We start from the raw sequence: 15,842 nt of genomic DNA, 5'->3' as shown, positions 1-15,842 counted from the left end.
TCAGCATCGGCAGCGGCAGCGGCGAGAAAGCAACCTGCAACAATCGCAATGCTCAATGGAAACGCTTTTACGGTTAAGCGGCTCTTAGCGGTAAGTGAACCCAACTCCCATTTTGCACCCCCTTTCAGGGCGTTGCCAATTCAAATTGCTCCACAAAAGCATCCACAAATACGAAATAAATGTTTGTCAACTGCTCCGTCGATCCATTGTTGATGGCAGCACCAGCACCAGCAACAGCTCTCTACAATCATTTTTTTTTTTTTGGCACAACTCTTCTTTTCTGGTGTGGGCTGCCGCCTGCTGCCTGCTGCCTGCTTTGGCACTTCAATCGTGGGCCGCGCGCGCGTTCTTTTCTTTCTGTTTAAAGAGCTGTGAAGTCGGCCATTGGGTCAAATTGTAGCTGATAGATGGATAGGGAGGCAGTCCGCCTAGCAGATGATGCTCTTCATCGTCTGCGGATGATGATGATGATGATGTACCATCGGTTGGGGGTCTCTTCGCTTCACTTCTTCAATCCGAGAGTAATGTGGGCAAATTAATCTAATAAAAGGTGGGAGTTTATTCTCTTCTTTTTGCTCTGCTCTGGCGCTGCATTAACTCGGAATGAATGAATTATTTGGTTCATAAAATTTCATTGCCCGACACTTAATCATTATTATGGGCATAGGTAAGGGGACGGGTATGCGTCGGGGTATGGGTATGGGTATGGGTATGGGTACGTGTACTATTCGTAGAGAGTGTTTCCTTCCACTCGGTGCTTGCTCGCTGGGAACTAGTTTGCCTATAAATAGATGCTTCTATTGAATTGGTTGACTCTTTTTATGGATTCATTAGCGGCGGGAAAGAAAGAAACAAAAAGAAAGGAAGTTGCGGAAATTTTATGGAATTTATAATGTTTTAGGGCCTTTGTGGAGCGGCTCTCTTTGTGTGTTTCTCTTTTTCTTTCCATAACTTTTCCTGATAATCCGATGGGTTTTTTTCATATCTTCTCAAAGCAGAAGAACTTTGCCTCTGTAATCCCAGCAAGGGCTTGGGGGGCTTACCACGCTCTGTCTTCGGCCAACAAACAATTTATCCATTTCAATGTTCTGTGTTCTGGGTTCTGGGATCTGTGTTCTGGTCAGCCCCAAAGCCCCTCAAGTGCATTCATCTTGGGCCTCCATCTTGGAGGCTGCTCCACCTGCATTTGGCCCGGCCAAAGGTCAGCAGACAGTCTGGCGCCCGACGATCATTAAAAAAAAGTACGAAAGTAATTTGTAAAACACGAAAAATTATTTACTTTTTTTTTGCTGCTGCTGTTCTTGCTGTTCTTTTACGATTCTAAATTACAATGACCTAACGGGCAGCAGCAGCAGCAACAGCAACAGCAACAGAAACAGCAACAGAATGCAACTTCAACGGCAACGGGTCTTCATTAGCACAGAAGACCGACAGCCGCGTATTGTAAAAATTCTTGGCCATAAACCCAAAAACAGAAAAATAAATAAGCCAAGACACAGAATCGGAGAAGCGGAGAGAACCCACAGAGAACAGAGAATCCGGAGGAGAGATGCATTCTTCGGCCGCTTGATGAATGATGTTTTGGCAGCTTTAAAGACCATCTGCACGGTCAGGCCGAGACATTTGGCCAAGAGATGGAAGATGAATGGCCAGGCGGAGCATTACAAATGGCCGGGTGGACACGGCCTGACGGCTATTAGCCAGTACCTGTGCCTGAATCTGTACCCTCTTCTGTACATCCCCAGGCATCTCTGTACATCTCTGCATATTCCCCCCGTTTCGAGTGGACTCTCCTCTGGCCCCATCGAAAAGGTTGTCAAATCTGGCCAAACAATGAGCTGGCAATGAAAGTAACTTGGCCTTTATTTATTGGGTCAATAGACAGACAGAGGCACACACACTCCACAGTCCACACCACAATCTAATGGGGCACATTCTCTATTGGCCTCTCTCCCCATTCTACGAGTATCTCGTGCTCGAAAGCCTCTTGAAAGCGTAATTAAACAATTTCTTCTCATTCTTTATTGACATTTTATTGATGCCGCCAGTTCTGATCGCGCGGTCTCAGTCTCAGTCTCAGTCTCAGTCTGAGACGAGATCTCTGAACGGTTCCATTTCATTCGTATTGGCTTTGGATTCAGGTTCTGTTTCTGTTTCAGTCCGAGATACTTTTACCCACATCGAGGGGCTCTCATTTGTTTTGTATTCTTGCTATTGATCTCATGAGTGATCCATTGAGTGTTTTCTTATGGCTCTTTAACAATCGTTGGCACCTTGGAGTGCTGTAAATCCGTGTGTTATTCGAGCAGCAAAATGATCTTCAAAGCCTAGAAAATAAAACACTTTTGTCTGAGAATTACAAATATTTATAGAAATGGTTAATTGCTGCAACAGCGAACGAGTTTAAAGATGGATTAATGGTATTTGGATAACAAATTCATATTCATTTCAATCGCTGTAAAATATCTAGAATATCTTTTGGTTCCAAGAATTTCCAACTACACATCTGTAATGATTGTAATTCCCGGAAAGTACTTACTAGTCCAGGAATCATGGGATACGATGCACATCTTCATTTGTCACAATCAGCGATGGCGATAAAGGATTCTTCTGATGGCAACAAAGTTGCCCCCTTCCTGCCTATGATTCAACGAGTAACTGTGCTTTTAATGTCTCAACTTGTACAATTTTCCAGAGAGAGAGAAAGAGCAGTGGTGGGGCCGAGGCGTCTCGGATTGCGTGACTGTGGAATTGGCATCCAAATTGGAGAATTCTTACCAATTAGCTGCTGGGGATGGGGCTGGGGCTGACCAGGGGAATTCCCCCAACGCAAACTTTATGTAATCATTGGATTTAATGCGTTAACAAAATCCGAGGCGGGGGAGCGCCGACAGAGGGAGGGGATGGCATGTAGGAGGAGAGTACCGTTGTTTCTAGTATGCAAAAGAACAGAACCCGAAACCGAAACCCAGTTACCGAACTCTTGTGTATCTGTGTATCTCTGTATCTGTATCTGTATCTGTATCTGTTTCGGTTAGGTAATGCCCCAGAGTCAAGAGCCCAAGAGCCCAAGTGCCCAAGAGCCCAAGAGCCAGTATCCCAGAGCCCAAGACCCAGAGCCATAATTAATGGCGTGTGGCGCTCATTCGCGATGAGCAGAAAGTACATTGCACTCTCTTCTGCCACAAAATTCAGCTTTTCAGCTTATTTATTAGCCAACAGCAGAGCATAGCACAGCAGAGCATAGCACAGCAGAGCATAGCACAGCAGAGCACAGCACACGTTCTAACTGCAAAATAGGAAAGAAAAACAAGAAAAGATCCAGCAGCACGAAGCGTATGGAGTGCTCTCCGCCTTCCTTGGATAGTAGGTTCCCTTGGTTTTTGTTTCGGTTTTGTTGTTGTTTTTGTTTAATTATAGATCCCAAGTATTCCTCTGCCACAGTGCTCCTACTCCCTGCCCCTGGGGCGTGTGTTTGGTGTTCAGGCAACTGTTAATTCTGTTTTACAACTTGCGACTCCGTATCGCTATACCATCTATAACGTATCTCTCTTGCGGTAACTGTGTCTGTGCCCCACACACACACACACACACACACACACACAAGCAGCCAAAAGATACGAATATACATGTATCTGCCAGATACATTTACTCGTATACCCATGCGGTATTTCATTCATAAAATAGACCTCAGCGACTGCGCCGATTACCGCCGATTAGAGCAGTTTTTTGTGGCTTTTGTCGGCTACGAATATTCCGTGCATCCGAGCAATTTGTTTTTTATTTATTTATTTTTTTTTTTGCTTAATGGTGATGGACGGAGAATCTCTGACAAGAGTTGTGGCCAAGATCCATGTTGTTGGCCAATTTGTTGGCTCATTTCTGTTAAGTTAGGGTCTTTCTGCATTACTTAATCATAGCTTATGCCAAGCTAATTGAATACGGGATTTATTCACTTTAAATTGGATAATAAAGAAGGGCCTTTGGAAGTGCCGCAAAGTAAACTGGAATACTAGGCGTATAGACAGGAGAAATCTGCGGAAGCTCTGCCAAACTCATAGATTCTCTTGGAATTATCGATGAAAAATACCTGTCACATTCAGTTAACCCTCCGATGGGGTATTTCTATCGATTTCGATTGATCTGCCACATTCCATGCACTCAATATTCTTCCCTTTTGCTAATCCCCGAAATCTCTGTTCTTCCTCCTTTTGCAGCTGCTCATCATCTTCACAGTGCTGCACAGGAGTGAGGCCCTGGAGCTCGGAGACAAGTGCCAGCATGATATGGACTGTACAGATTTCATCAAGGGCTCCAGCTGCTCGGCCCTGGGCTACTGCGAGTGTGCGCCATATTTTGTTCAACTGAATTCCAAGCGCTGTTTGTCATGTAAGTAGGCAATGTCAATCTTTGAATGGCCCCAAAACACTTGGCTCCAAAGAGTAGGAGTGCGAGTGGGAGCGGGAGTGGGAGTGGTCGCATGGAGACATGGGCAAACATTGGACTAAAGAATGTTTGCCTGCTTGTGGGCAAACAATGGGGTGGACGATGAGGAGGGAGGGGACTGTCCATATGTTTGTCCATCCCAAGAACCGTTAACACAACTCGACTCTCACTCTGTCGTATCTCTTGGATGCATTTCTCTGACACTGACTCTGACTCTGTTTCTCTGTCTCTGTCTCGTTTCCACAGCCCAACTCTTAGGCGGCGACTGCCAGCTGAGCGAGCAGTGCTCGATGAAGGTGGCCAACAGCAGCTGCCTGGATGGGGCATGCCGCTGCGTCGAGGGATTCTTGCAGTTCCGCAAGCACACCTGTCTGGGACGTAAGTATCAGGCGACCGTTGGCCAGCAACTCTTGTGGCCCTAACGGGGGGCGCGGTAGCGGGGAGCCTGGAGTAGTCCACACTCCACTCCACTGCACTCCACACCACACCACACGATGTTGCAACATTAAAAATTAACTCTTAATAATATCATTACCTGTTCGTTTCGGTGTTTGTTGTTTGTTGTTTTGTTTTGTTGCAATAAACGAACGCAGCTCTGGCCGCAGATGCGATGCAGGCTAATCACAAAAGAATCATCTCTTTGATTGCTTATCATTTTTCTATCTCTCTTCGTTTGGAATGTCACGCAATGTGGCATCTACTGAGCCACCCCTGTGCCAGCAGCAACATTTCCTGTTTGCAGAGTTTGTTCGTTAGCGCAGAGTTTTCCTTTCTTCAGCCGCACTGCCGCACAGCCTCAGAGCCTCAGAGCCGCACTTTTCTGCCACTTGACACAGGCAATTAACATGGCCATAACAATAGGCGATGCAATAACGAAAGAGCAATGAAAATGGCCCCACAGCCGCCAGAGTATCTCAGAGATACTCTAACCAGACAATCGTGTCACTAATTATACGCATAATTGGTTAATTTTCCAAGAACTGGCTAACAACCTGGCTAGAAATCGCCGCCACGGCCACACACTGCAGCAGCAGAACCTCAAATGTAAAATGTAAATGTTTGACTCTCCACATCTTCGATCTCTTTCTCTCCATTCATGGTGTGTGTGTGTGTGTGTGTGTGTGTGCCTGGTGTTTGCTATGGCGAGATGTGTGAAAGATACATTTCGAGATACTTCGAGGCTTCATCTGTGGATACGGATACTGCAACTGATCTGAGGGCTGGCTAAGAGGCAGTGACGCATATGACGCATATGGCCTTTGGTTGAATCATTCTGGGCACAGATGAATCACAAAAGTTACTGGGGAAAGTCTATGGGGCTTTGCACAATCTTCTTCACACCGAAGCCATACCATTCCATAAATAATGATCGATAGAGATCTGAACTCTTGATCCCATTTCGTAACTTTTCAATAAACCATCTCTGGAATAGACCTCTGTTCTGAATGAACGAGGCTATATGCCTTAGAGAGACGATCTTTAGAAGAGGAACTATTCTTATTTGGTTTCCAGTAGTGCTCTGAAAAGTATACACAGGTTTCAAACAGATTTCACAGGTCCTCAGTTCCCTGGAGAAGCACAAATGCGACCACTATCACAGTGATCACTGATACATTTTCAAAGCGTTCCCATTGCAGTCATTGTTTCCGTGGGTCTCCAGCCCTGCAGCCCTACTAGATCGGCATCTAGCTTGAGAATTCCACATCCTTTTGGCACATTGGCGCCAAGTGGCGTTAATCTGATTAGAATGAATGTTGACTAGAATCGAGAATCAAGAATCGAGAGGAGGCCATATGGCAGAGGGAGCCCTCCCTCCTTGATCCTCCCTCCTTAGCAGAGCGAGAGAGACCAGAGACCAGAAACAGGAACACGATCAAAGGAGACCAAATAGGCACGATCATGGACATGGTGCAACTTCTACAGTTCGTGTCATTGCCATTCACCTGTTGTTGCTGCTGTTGCAACAGTTGCTGCTGTGGCAGCAACTCCTTCTTCTTCTTCTCCTTCTCCTTCTCCTCGCCTCCCCTCTTTCTCCTCTTCTGACTTAATTATATAGCCATGGAATTCTATATATCCGAAAGGGGGGCGTGCCGCGACATCTGGCCGAGAGTGAGCTTCATATTTAATTAAAAGTAATTTTAATGACAAGAAGCGTGTGGTCAAAGTCAGGTGCTGCAAGCGACTGCTGTGGCAAGTGCAGCTAGTGGCAGCCAGGCAGTTGGGCAGCAGGCATTCATTTATGAGATACTTTCACCAAAAAAAAAAAAAAAAAAAAAAATAGTTAGAAAAAACACAATGGCAGCGGAATGAAATGAATGAACCTTTCACCAAAGGAAAATCCTATCCTTGGCATTTGCCACAGAGCGAGCTCTGTGTCTCCTGTTGCAGCCTCTGCTTCTGATTTGTATCTGGCATATCTCTGTCTCTATCTTTCTCTCTCTCCTTCTCTTTCTCCTTCTCCCTCTATTTCTGTGTGTCTCTTCTCAGTGTACCATCTCTCTCGCTCGCTCTCTGTCGCTACTTTACATGCCTAATTGCCTCGACTGGCGGCTGCTGGTTTTAAATGTAATTAAATTGCACTGATTAAGCGCCAATCCAATGCAATGATGCAAAAGAAAGTCCAAGAAAAAGTCCAATTAGTTCTCAGAGAGAGAAAGAGACAGGGACTGGGAAAGAAAAAGAGACAGAGACAGAGACAGAAACCAGGAGGAGCAGCCCAAAGCTGGAGACACAACTTTGGTTGCAGTTGACAAAAATGTTGCACACATTTGGCAATGGGCACGGCCTCCGACCATTCACTTTATCCCATCTCCATCTCGCTCTCTCTCTCTCTCTACCTCTCTCTCTTTATCTCTCTCTCTCTCTCTCTCCGTCTGTCTTTCTCTTGGGTCAAGTGAAGCAAGTGGTGTGCCAGATTTTGTGAGCTTGTCAGGCTTTCGCTGGCTGTCTCTGTCTCTGAGTCTCCGACTCCGACTCCAACGCTACCGCAGCCCCTCTGCCCCATTCGGTGGCATTCGGTTAGCAAACTGCCACTTGTTCCAGTTTCCCATGCACCTTAACCCATCGAAGTCGAGGCGCCCCATACCGGGATTGGCCCGGGCTTCTTTCCTGCTTTGTTTTTTTTGTGTTAGTTTTTTGTTTTGTGGCCTTTTTAACGAGGCAGAAAGAACAATAAGAACATTTCCTCCTTCCAGAGCAAAGCGATCTTTATGAGCTCCCTCGTATGACAAACTCCATGGTCTCCCCTCGGGGCTGGCCACGGCCATACTCCCCACCGCCCCACCATCCCACCATCCCACCAGCCCGTTGGCGTGCTCGTTTGAAAGAGAGCTCAGGGGGAAAAAGTATGCCACGTACGAGTGCTGGTAAGAGTATGTATATCCAGTATATGCATCCAGCAGATAATGCACAGACAGACAGAAGATGCCTCCAGTTGCAGATGGAGATGGAGATGCTGCAGATGCTGGAGAGCCAGAGGCAAACTGTCAGGCGAGAGATCGAGATCTCAGTTTCATGCAAACAAAGTTGCAGTAAAAAGTGATCCAAAGATCAGTAGTTTGGTTAGTTTTCTTTGGTGCCGGGGGAGGGGGGGATAAGTAAAGATTATCTCTGGCTCTCTGTGGGAAACCATTAAACTCTCTCATTATATAAGAGAGAGAAAAGCAAAAAACACATTGTCACTCTCCCATTAACCGCACTCACTTTCTGCAGAGCCATCTATCCATCTATCCATCCATCCTCTGCTAAACCCAAATGCGGAAAAATACTTTCCCTTGCGACACCTTCTACCGAAAAAAGAGAAGAAAAAAATTAACTCCATTTCATTTCGCATGACCCACAAAAGAGTCCGTCAAAAAGCCTCAAACTGTGTTAATTTGCGGCCAAGAAGAAACAGAAATGGCCAGAATGAATGGCCATTTGAAACTAAATTGCGCCAAATGCCAAATTGCATGCAAATTATGTGGAACACCACCACAGCAGTGGCAGTGGCAGTGGCCAGTGGCCAGTGGGCAGTGGCACCACCACAGCTGGTGGGGCAGCACTTTAACTTTTCGGCCAGGCACTTCCGCAAACAATAAGAAAACTCATAATGGCAGGAAAACGCGCCAGGTAGCATTTTCATTTCATGCAAATTGCCTCAATTAATTACAACAAAAAACCAAAACAAAAACAAAACCAAGAATCCTCTACAGATTTGTGTGGCTCATATTTAGTGGAGATACGACTCTTGCGCGATATTGTCGCGGCTACAATTGGCGGGACTAATGAAAGTTGGCGGCATAAATAGACTTATTAAAGCCGCAGGAATGCCGCAGCATGCACTGCTGTGCGCAGACACAGATACAAGTGTCTGTATCTGCATCTGCCTTTGTATCTGTGCGTGCCAGCCATTCAGCGAGGCCTGGCAGTTGACACAGATTTGCAATTCCGGCCACCGGCAGCGACAAATCGAGCCACATGGAAGCTTCAATATAATTTATGCTGATTTTGATGGGAATTATGGTTTATGATGCTGGCTGCTCCTCCAGCAGATCTCCAGCAGAGCTCCCCGCCAGAGGCCCCGGCAATTTTCACACGCGGTGGCAGCCAGAGCAGTGCTCCTACAGAGCAGAGCGACTAGAAGAGTAATCGAAGTGGGTTAGGTTTTTGTTGCAGATGGCAGTCGTGCAGCAATTCGCATGCAACCTGTCACAGCAGCAACAGCAGCAACATGCACCCTCTGGGGGCAGCCTCAGAGTAGGGGGAGTGGCACATCGATCATCGTTTTTGGTCAAAGCAGAGAGGATGGTCCCATGGTCTCCTGCTTCTGCTGTTCCTTCTTCTGTTATATAAAAGTGAAAGATGAAGTCAAACATTTGGGTCCATCTATGGCCATAGAGAAAGAGATAGAGAGAGATGGCCCCTCTCTTCCTGGTCTTTGCTCTGCGTGGTTGTGGATGTGGATGTGGATGCCATATTGGTGTCAAACTCTAGCGAGACACGTTTGAGCTACTCGCATTTGGAATGGCAAAAGTTGGAGTCGCCGCAGCAACAGCGCAGCCGCAGCCAGAGTCGGAGTCAGAGCAGGAGACGGAGAGGGGAGAGGGAGAGGGAGAGCGAGAAGGAGTCAAAGTCAGTGTCAGTGTCAGTGGCGGTGCATTCGTTAAGTATACGCCACGTTTGCCGTATGCCTTTTATGTGCTTTAGCTTCAGCTTCAGCTTCGGCTTCGGCTTTAACTCTTAACCGGTTCCCCAATGGCCAATGCCAAATGCCAAAATGCCGGCTAAAAGCCAGGCCAGTAAAAGCCTTTGGTGAAATGCCGACAAAACGTTTGACTTCGGCTTGGATTTGGAGCCCGAAATGGAAAAGATTCCCCAAATGAAATTCCCTCGGCAGATGAGGATTTTCTCGAGGGTTGATCGAAAGGGCAAAAAAAACACACACAGAGTTATGATCTCCCTCTCCCATTCCTGGCCAAAACTCTAGCCAAACTCCGGCCAATCTCTGTGTGAATCGTTGGGGGGAAATGGCAGACCAGACACTGCCCTAAGGGCAACTGCAGGTGGCTGCTGCCCGCTGCCCGCTTCAGTGGCTCTCTTTGGCTTCTCTGTGGCCATGGTTGAATGGTAAATGGCATGTCGCCAGGTTGCAAGTTGCACAGTTGCCTGCCACACCAAAAACGAAACAAGTGAAAACAAGTTGAGGCAGCGGCTGTGGCTCTGGCTCTGGCTTTGGCTCTGGCTGTGGCTTTGGCTTAGGCTGTAGCTAGTCCGGAAAGTGGGTCAGAGTCAGAGAGCTCTGAGATTCCAGTGGGGGACACTGGCAGACACGCAGGTGGCAGGTGGCAGGCAGGCAGGCAAGCAGGCAGGCAAGCAGGCAGGCGAGTGGAATGCTGATGAGGAACGGTAATGGGAATGGGCGACGTCACCATCGTTCGCTCCCTCGTTCGTTCGTACGTTCGTTCCTCTCTTTTGAGAGGAACGCATGCGTTGAGTCGAGGCTGATGCAGTTGCAGTTGACTTTATTGACGGTTATTAGGCCTGTCGAAGGTGGTCTAATGCCTGTGGGCCAGTGCCAGTGCAGTGCCAGTGCCTGCAACATACTCGTATGTGTATGCACATACTCTTAGATGTTGCACTGATTCTGCTGCAACGTTCTTGCTAGTTGCAACTGCTGTTGTTGGGGTGTTGCTGCTCATGATGATGATGATGAGTTTTTAATATGCATTTGGTGCTTGGCCTGCCGGAGTTCGGTTTACGGTTTACGGTTAGCTTAATAACACATCTATAAAGAATAAAGAATAAAGAAATTAGATCTTGAAGCGGAAAATGCAAAAATCTCATGAGAATTTTTCTTCTTCTTCTTCGTTCAGCTGCCCACCCCGGCGCCGTCTGCTACAGCCACGCCCACTGCCAAATGTTCGACACTCGCACCCACTGCGACTTCCTGATCCCCAATCTGTTCGGACGCTGCCAGTGCACGGCTCCCGCCAAGATGGTCGGCGGTCTCTGCCTGGCCCCAGCCGCCGATGAGGAAGCGGAAGAGAAGCCCGTCGAGAAGGTGGAGAAGGTGGAGAAGGTGACATCCACAACAACATCCACAACCACCACCCCAGAGCCCACAACCAGGAGAACCACTACTACCACAACGACAACTCCTGCACCCACCACCACAACGACCACAACTGCTGCTCCAATCTTGCTGGAGGATGAGCTGCCAGCCAGCGTGGAGGAGCAGACCCTGGAGGAAGACGATGGCGAGGCCGCCAAACTGAGGCCAGAGATCTCCGAGCTGGACAATGGCGAAAAGCTGGAGGCCATAGACATGGCCCACGAGGAGACAGAGCTCACCCAACAGCAGGAGCAGCAGGATGCGGAGAAGGAACAGCAAGAAGCAGCTGCTGCTGCGGCAGCATCGCATGGCACAGCTGAAGATGGTGCCACAACTGGAGTCCAGCAGCTGCTGACACCCGCCGATGTGCCCACCGAGAATGGCGTCGGTGTGGAGCAGGAGACGGAAGGCGGCCCCACCGAGGACTATCCCTACAAGATCGATGAGGAGTATACAGAGGAGCACGAAAGCAGGCCCGATCTGGTGGGAGAACAGCCCGAACACCAATACGAGGCATCTGCACCCGCACCCGAGCCCATTAAAGCCGACGAGGATGCTGTGGAGGCCTCGGGGGCTGAAGAGATTGCCTCATCGGCCGTCGACGATACCATGAAATTCGATTACGAAACGCCCGTCGAGGAGGCGGAGATGGAGGCTGACAAAGAGGTGGAGTCGCAACCACAGACAGTAGACCATCATGATGTTGATGAGGTGGTGCCCATTGAGGCCGAGAGCGAGACTGATGCGGAGGCAACCACTCAGCCACAGACGCAGACACAGACCCAGACCCAGACCCAGACCCAGACCCAGACGCTGCTGCAGGATGAAGACGACCAGGAGTCAGACCAGACAGTGGCTGACGAGGAATTGATACCCGTGAATGGAGCTGTAGCTAGCGGAGCAGAAATTGAAAGTGTGACGAAGGTGACAGAAGAAGAGGTACCTGAAGAGGCGGAGGCGGAGGAGGAGGAGGAGGAGGAAGATCAAGCTTCGGGGGATCATGAGATGGAGACGCCAGACGCCACGGCAGTGCCTAATGATGAGGTCCCACCCAAGCAGATGGACGATCAGCAGGAGAAGGAGGAGCCAACAGAAGCGCTGAAGATCGAAGTGCCGGCAAAGGTGGAACCAGAGAGTGAAAGCCAAAACGAAGCGGAAAAGGAACAGCCTGAGGAGGAGCAGGTGGAGGAGGAAGAGGTGGAGAAGCCAGAGACACAAACCGAAGCCTCAGAAATGGAGCCAGCAACAGAAGCTGAACCAGAACCAGAGCAGCAGCAGCAGCAGCAACCAGAGGAGGAGCCAGAGCCAAAGCCAGTGGCAGAGATGGAGCCAGAGACGGAGACGGAGACTGAAATCGATCAACCAGAACAAAGCGCCGACATCAAGCCGACAAGTGGCGAAGATGATTTAAATGAAGCCAATCAATTAAATCAAGATCAAGACCAAAAGCCACAGGCACAGGCACAGCCAGAGATTGCGATCGAGGCTGAGAAGGGGGAGGAGAATGTGGAAGAGAAAGAGCCAGAACCAGAGGCAGACGCAGAGGCAGACCAAGAGGCCGAGCCAGTGGAAGAGATGCAGATCCATCAAGATGCAGATGAAGCCACAACAGAGCCACAAGAAATCAAAGTGAAACCAGTCGAAGAGGAGAAGCAACAGCCAGAGGAAGACACTGAAACGGAGACGGAGGCGGAGACGGTGGCAATCACCGAAGCAGAGCACGAACAATTGACATACCCAACAAATGATGATGAATTGGCGCCAGCCGAGTCCCAGCCAGAGGAAGAGCCAGCGCAAGAGCAGGAGCAGCAGACCACAGAGGCGGCACCCCGTGAACCAGAAATTTCTAATGTCCAAGAGGAGATCGCCACAGAGCTGCCTGAACAGCAGCAGGTGGAGCAAGAAGCAGAGGTGGAGGCAGCGGCAGAGGCAGAGGCAGAGGCAGAGGAGGAGATCGTGGAGGAAAATGCAAATGCAATTAAAACGCCTGAAGTGTCGGAAGAAGTTGCAGAGCCCGAGGCACAGGCAGAGCAGAGCCCAGAAGAGCTGCAAACCGAATCAGTGACAGAGAAGGACGCAGAAGTAAAGCCACAGGCCGTTGCTAATGATGAGGTGTCGCAGGTGGATGTGAATCAAGATGTAGCACAGCTGCCAATTAAGACACCCGAAGATATTGAGCCGGAAGCCAGCGAAGCTCTGACAGAGATCACTCCATCATCGGATCTGGAAACCGAAGTGCAAGACGAAACTGTCACCGAACAAAGTGAAAGTGCAGAGGAGCAGCCGGAAAGCCAGAAAGATGAAACGGAAACCATCAAAAACGAAAATGATAACATCATCCAAGGAGCCGAACCGAATGTCGATCAAGAAACTATTCCAGAGCCCGAGCTCGAGCCAGCGGCACAGTCAGAGCCACAGCATGTTGTCCCCGAAGAAGAGGAAGAGCTGATCAAGCCAGAGATGGACTACACCAGCATCGAGCACCTCCAAGAGCTGCCCAAGCAGGAGGACGAGCCCAAGCCAGTTGTCATTGAAGAGGCGGATTACACCCAAGCGGAGACGGAGACAGAGACAGAGACAGAGCCAGAGACAACTCCCGCACAGGTGGCATCCAACGACGATGATAATGAAGCCACCGCCGAGTCCACTGTGGCCCCTCAGATCAGTGTGGAGCCCAGTGCGATTGTGAGCGAGGAGCAGGACCAGGAACAAGATCTGGAGAAGTTCCATGAGAGCGAAAGCATTGCCGACATCCTCAGCGACCTGATGCTGGAGGGAGACAGCACCGTTCCTCCAGTGCCCTTCGGCCAGCAGCCCGCTCAGACCGTGCCAATGGTAGAGGCCAACGAGGATAACGAGGAGGCCCAAGCGGAAGAGGCTATTCCCGATCTCGTGGCAGAGGCCGATGAAACACACGATCAGGTGCATGTCGAGCAGGTCCAGGCCCCAGATCAGACAGAGGAGCAAGTTCCCGCCATTCCAGATCTCTTTGCGGAGGCAGCAAATGATGAAGAGCAGGAGGAGGATCAGGCCACACCCATTCCTGAACAGGCAGCAGCGGAAGAGGAGCCCCAGCAGGAATCCACCACGGATGCCAAGGTGCAAGCGGATGAAGAGAAGCTGATTACCTTCTATCCAGAGGAACAGCAGGAGACCGAATCGATTCCAGAGGAAGCCACCACCGTTAAGGAACCCCAGACACAGGAGCAGCAGCAGCAGCAGCAGGAGGAAGAGGAGCACACCTTGTCTCCCGAGGAGCTACCCTTCGACCTCAGCGATCACTCTCAGCCCATTCGCATCAACGAGCTCGAGTCGGACAACCTGATTGTAGAGTCCACCACCGTCACCGATGGCATCCATGAGCTGGACAGCAACCACATCGAAGAAGAGCCTGCCTCCCATCCCATCGCCCATGAGGAGGCTACGCCCAATCCCGCCGACATCGTGGAGATCACCACCCAGACGATGCTGGGCCTGGCTAGCCGTGTGACCCTAATGGAGCCCGCTGCCCCCGTGGCTACCACCCTGATGCCCCTGATGCCCTCAGATGAGCCCACACCCGAGCCAGTGGTGCCGGCCTTCTCTTCGTCCCTGCTCAAACCTGGATCGGAGCTGCGCAAGCGCGTGGATCTCGGCCTGGAGGCCATCTCCCTGGGCCTGCCCTGCAGCAGCGATCGTCAGTGCCAGCTCTCGGATCCCCACACGGTGTGCAATGGACGGGGAGTCTGCGACTGTGCCGGTAGCAGCGAGAACGGAGGCCAATGCAGTGCCCAGAGAACAGGATGCAGTCCGGGAACATTCCAGGTAAGCATCCCACCCCACTGAATCCCTAAGAGATCTCGCGAAGCTAACCATTTGATATCCTCTGTAGTGCCGCTCCAGTGGCGTCTGCATCTCCTGGTTCTTTGTGTGCGACGGACGCGCCGACTGCAACGATGACTCCGACGAGGAGTGCACCCACAATGCCCGCCTGAACCAGACCTGTCCCACGGAGTCGTTCCGCTGCCAGCGCAGCGGTCGCTGCATCTCCCGCGCCGCCCTCTGCGACGGACGCAAGCAGTGTCCCCACGGCGAGGATGAGCTGGGATGCGACGGCAGTTTCAAGGGCGGCAACGCCTGTCCCGAGCACACGTTCCGCTGCAAGAGCGGCGAGTGCCTGCCGGAGTACGAGTACTGCAACGCCATTGTGTCCTGCAAGGATGGCAGCGACGAGCCGCCACATCTGTGCGGCTCTCGGTCCGTGCCCAGCCTGTTCATGCGTCTGATCGAGGCGGGTGGCCTTCTGGGTGGTGGACGCCGCGAGGCGGACGCCTATTGTCCGCATCGTTGCAGCAACGGACTGTGCCGCTCTACGGCCATTGTGTGCTCCGGACGCGATGGATGCGGGGATGGCACCGACGAACAGACCTGTGCCGTGTGTCGTAAGTGAACCTCGAGAAATGCCCAAGGATAGCACGGTGTCTAATGCGCTGATCTTCTCCCTTATTTGCAGGTTGTCCTGCCCCAACTGCTGCCAGCCTGCCCGGATATCTGGCCCGGCAGCGCCCCATGCCACTGTGGTAGGGGACATAGGATAGGGATCGGAAACCAATTATCCAACACCGACTGCAACGTTTTGCCACACTATTCTTCGAGCTTTCCAACACTATCTGTCGCACAACCCCCGCATATTCGAGACGATTTTTTGCCTAGCATTTAAGTTGATTTTTTAACAAATTATTTATTTATTTATTATGATTTTAGCTGCGCCCTTGCCACGCCCAATTGCCACCTTGCTATCAAAGGGCTCCCCCCTTTGAGCCAG

General features: G+C 50.3%; 1 protein-coding gene across 1 annotated transcript; it reads left to right on the top strand.

Annotated features, from left to right (window-relative positions):
* Window positions 1-15,652, top strand: LOC6601213 (titin; the record flags this gene model as incomplete). Its single annotated transcript, XM_026992317.1, has 9 exons — window positions 1-90; window positions 4,218-4,389; window positions 4,693-4,824; window positions 10,800-12,289; window positions 12,368-12,577; window positions 12,620-13,591; window positions 13,682-14,842; window positions 14,910-15,459; window positions 15,531-15,652. Coding segments are annotated over 9 exons (4,848 nt in total), but the record flags the coding sequence as incomplete, so codon positions are not given.
* Window positions 15,653-15,842: the final 190 nt, after the last annotated feature.

Source organism: Drosophila persimilis, unplaced genomic scaffold (genome assembly GCF_003286085.1).
Source record: "Drosophila persimilis strain 14011-0111.01,24,50 unplaced genomic scaffold, DperRS2 tig00000732-arrow-arrow-pilon, whole genome shotgun sequence".
Classification (NCBI taxonomy): Eukaryota; Metazoa; Arthropoda; class Insecta; order Diptera; family Drosophilidae; genus Drosophila; species Drosophila persimilis.
Note: the sequence above shows the minus strand (reverse complement) of the source record. Positions and strands in the feature narration are given on the sequence as shown.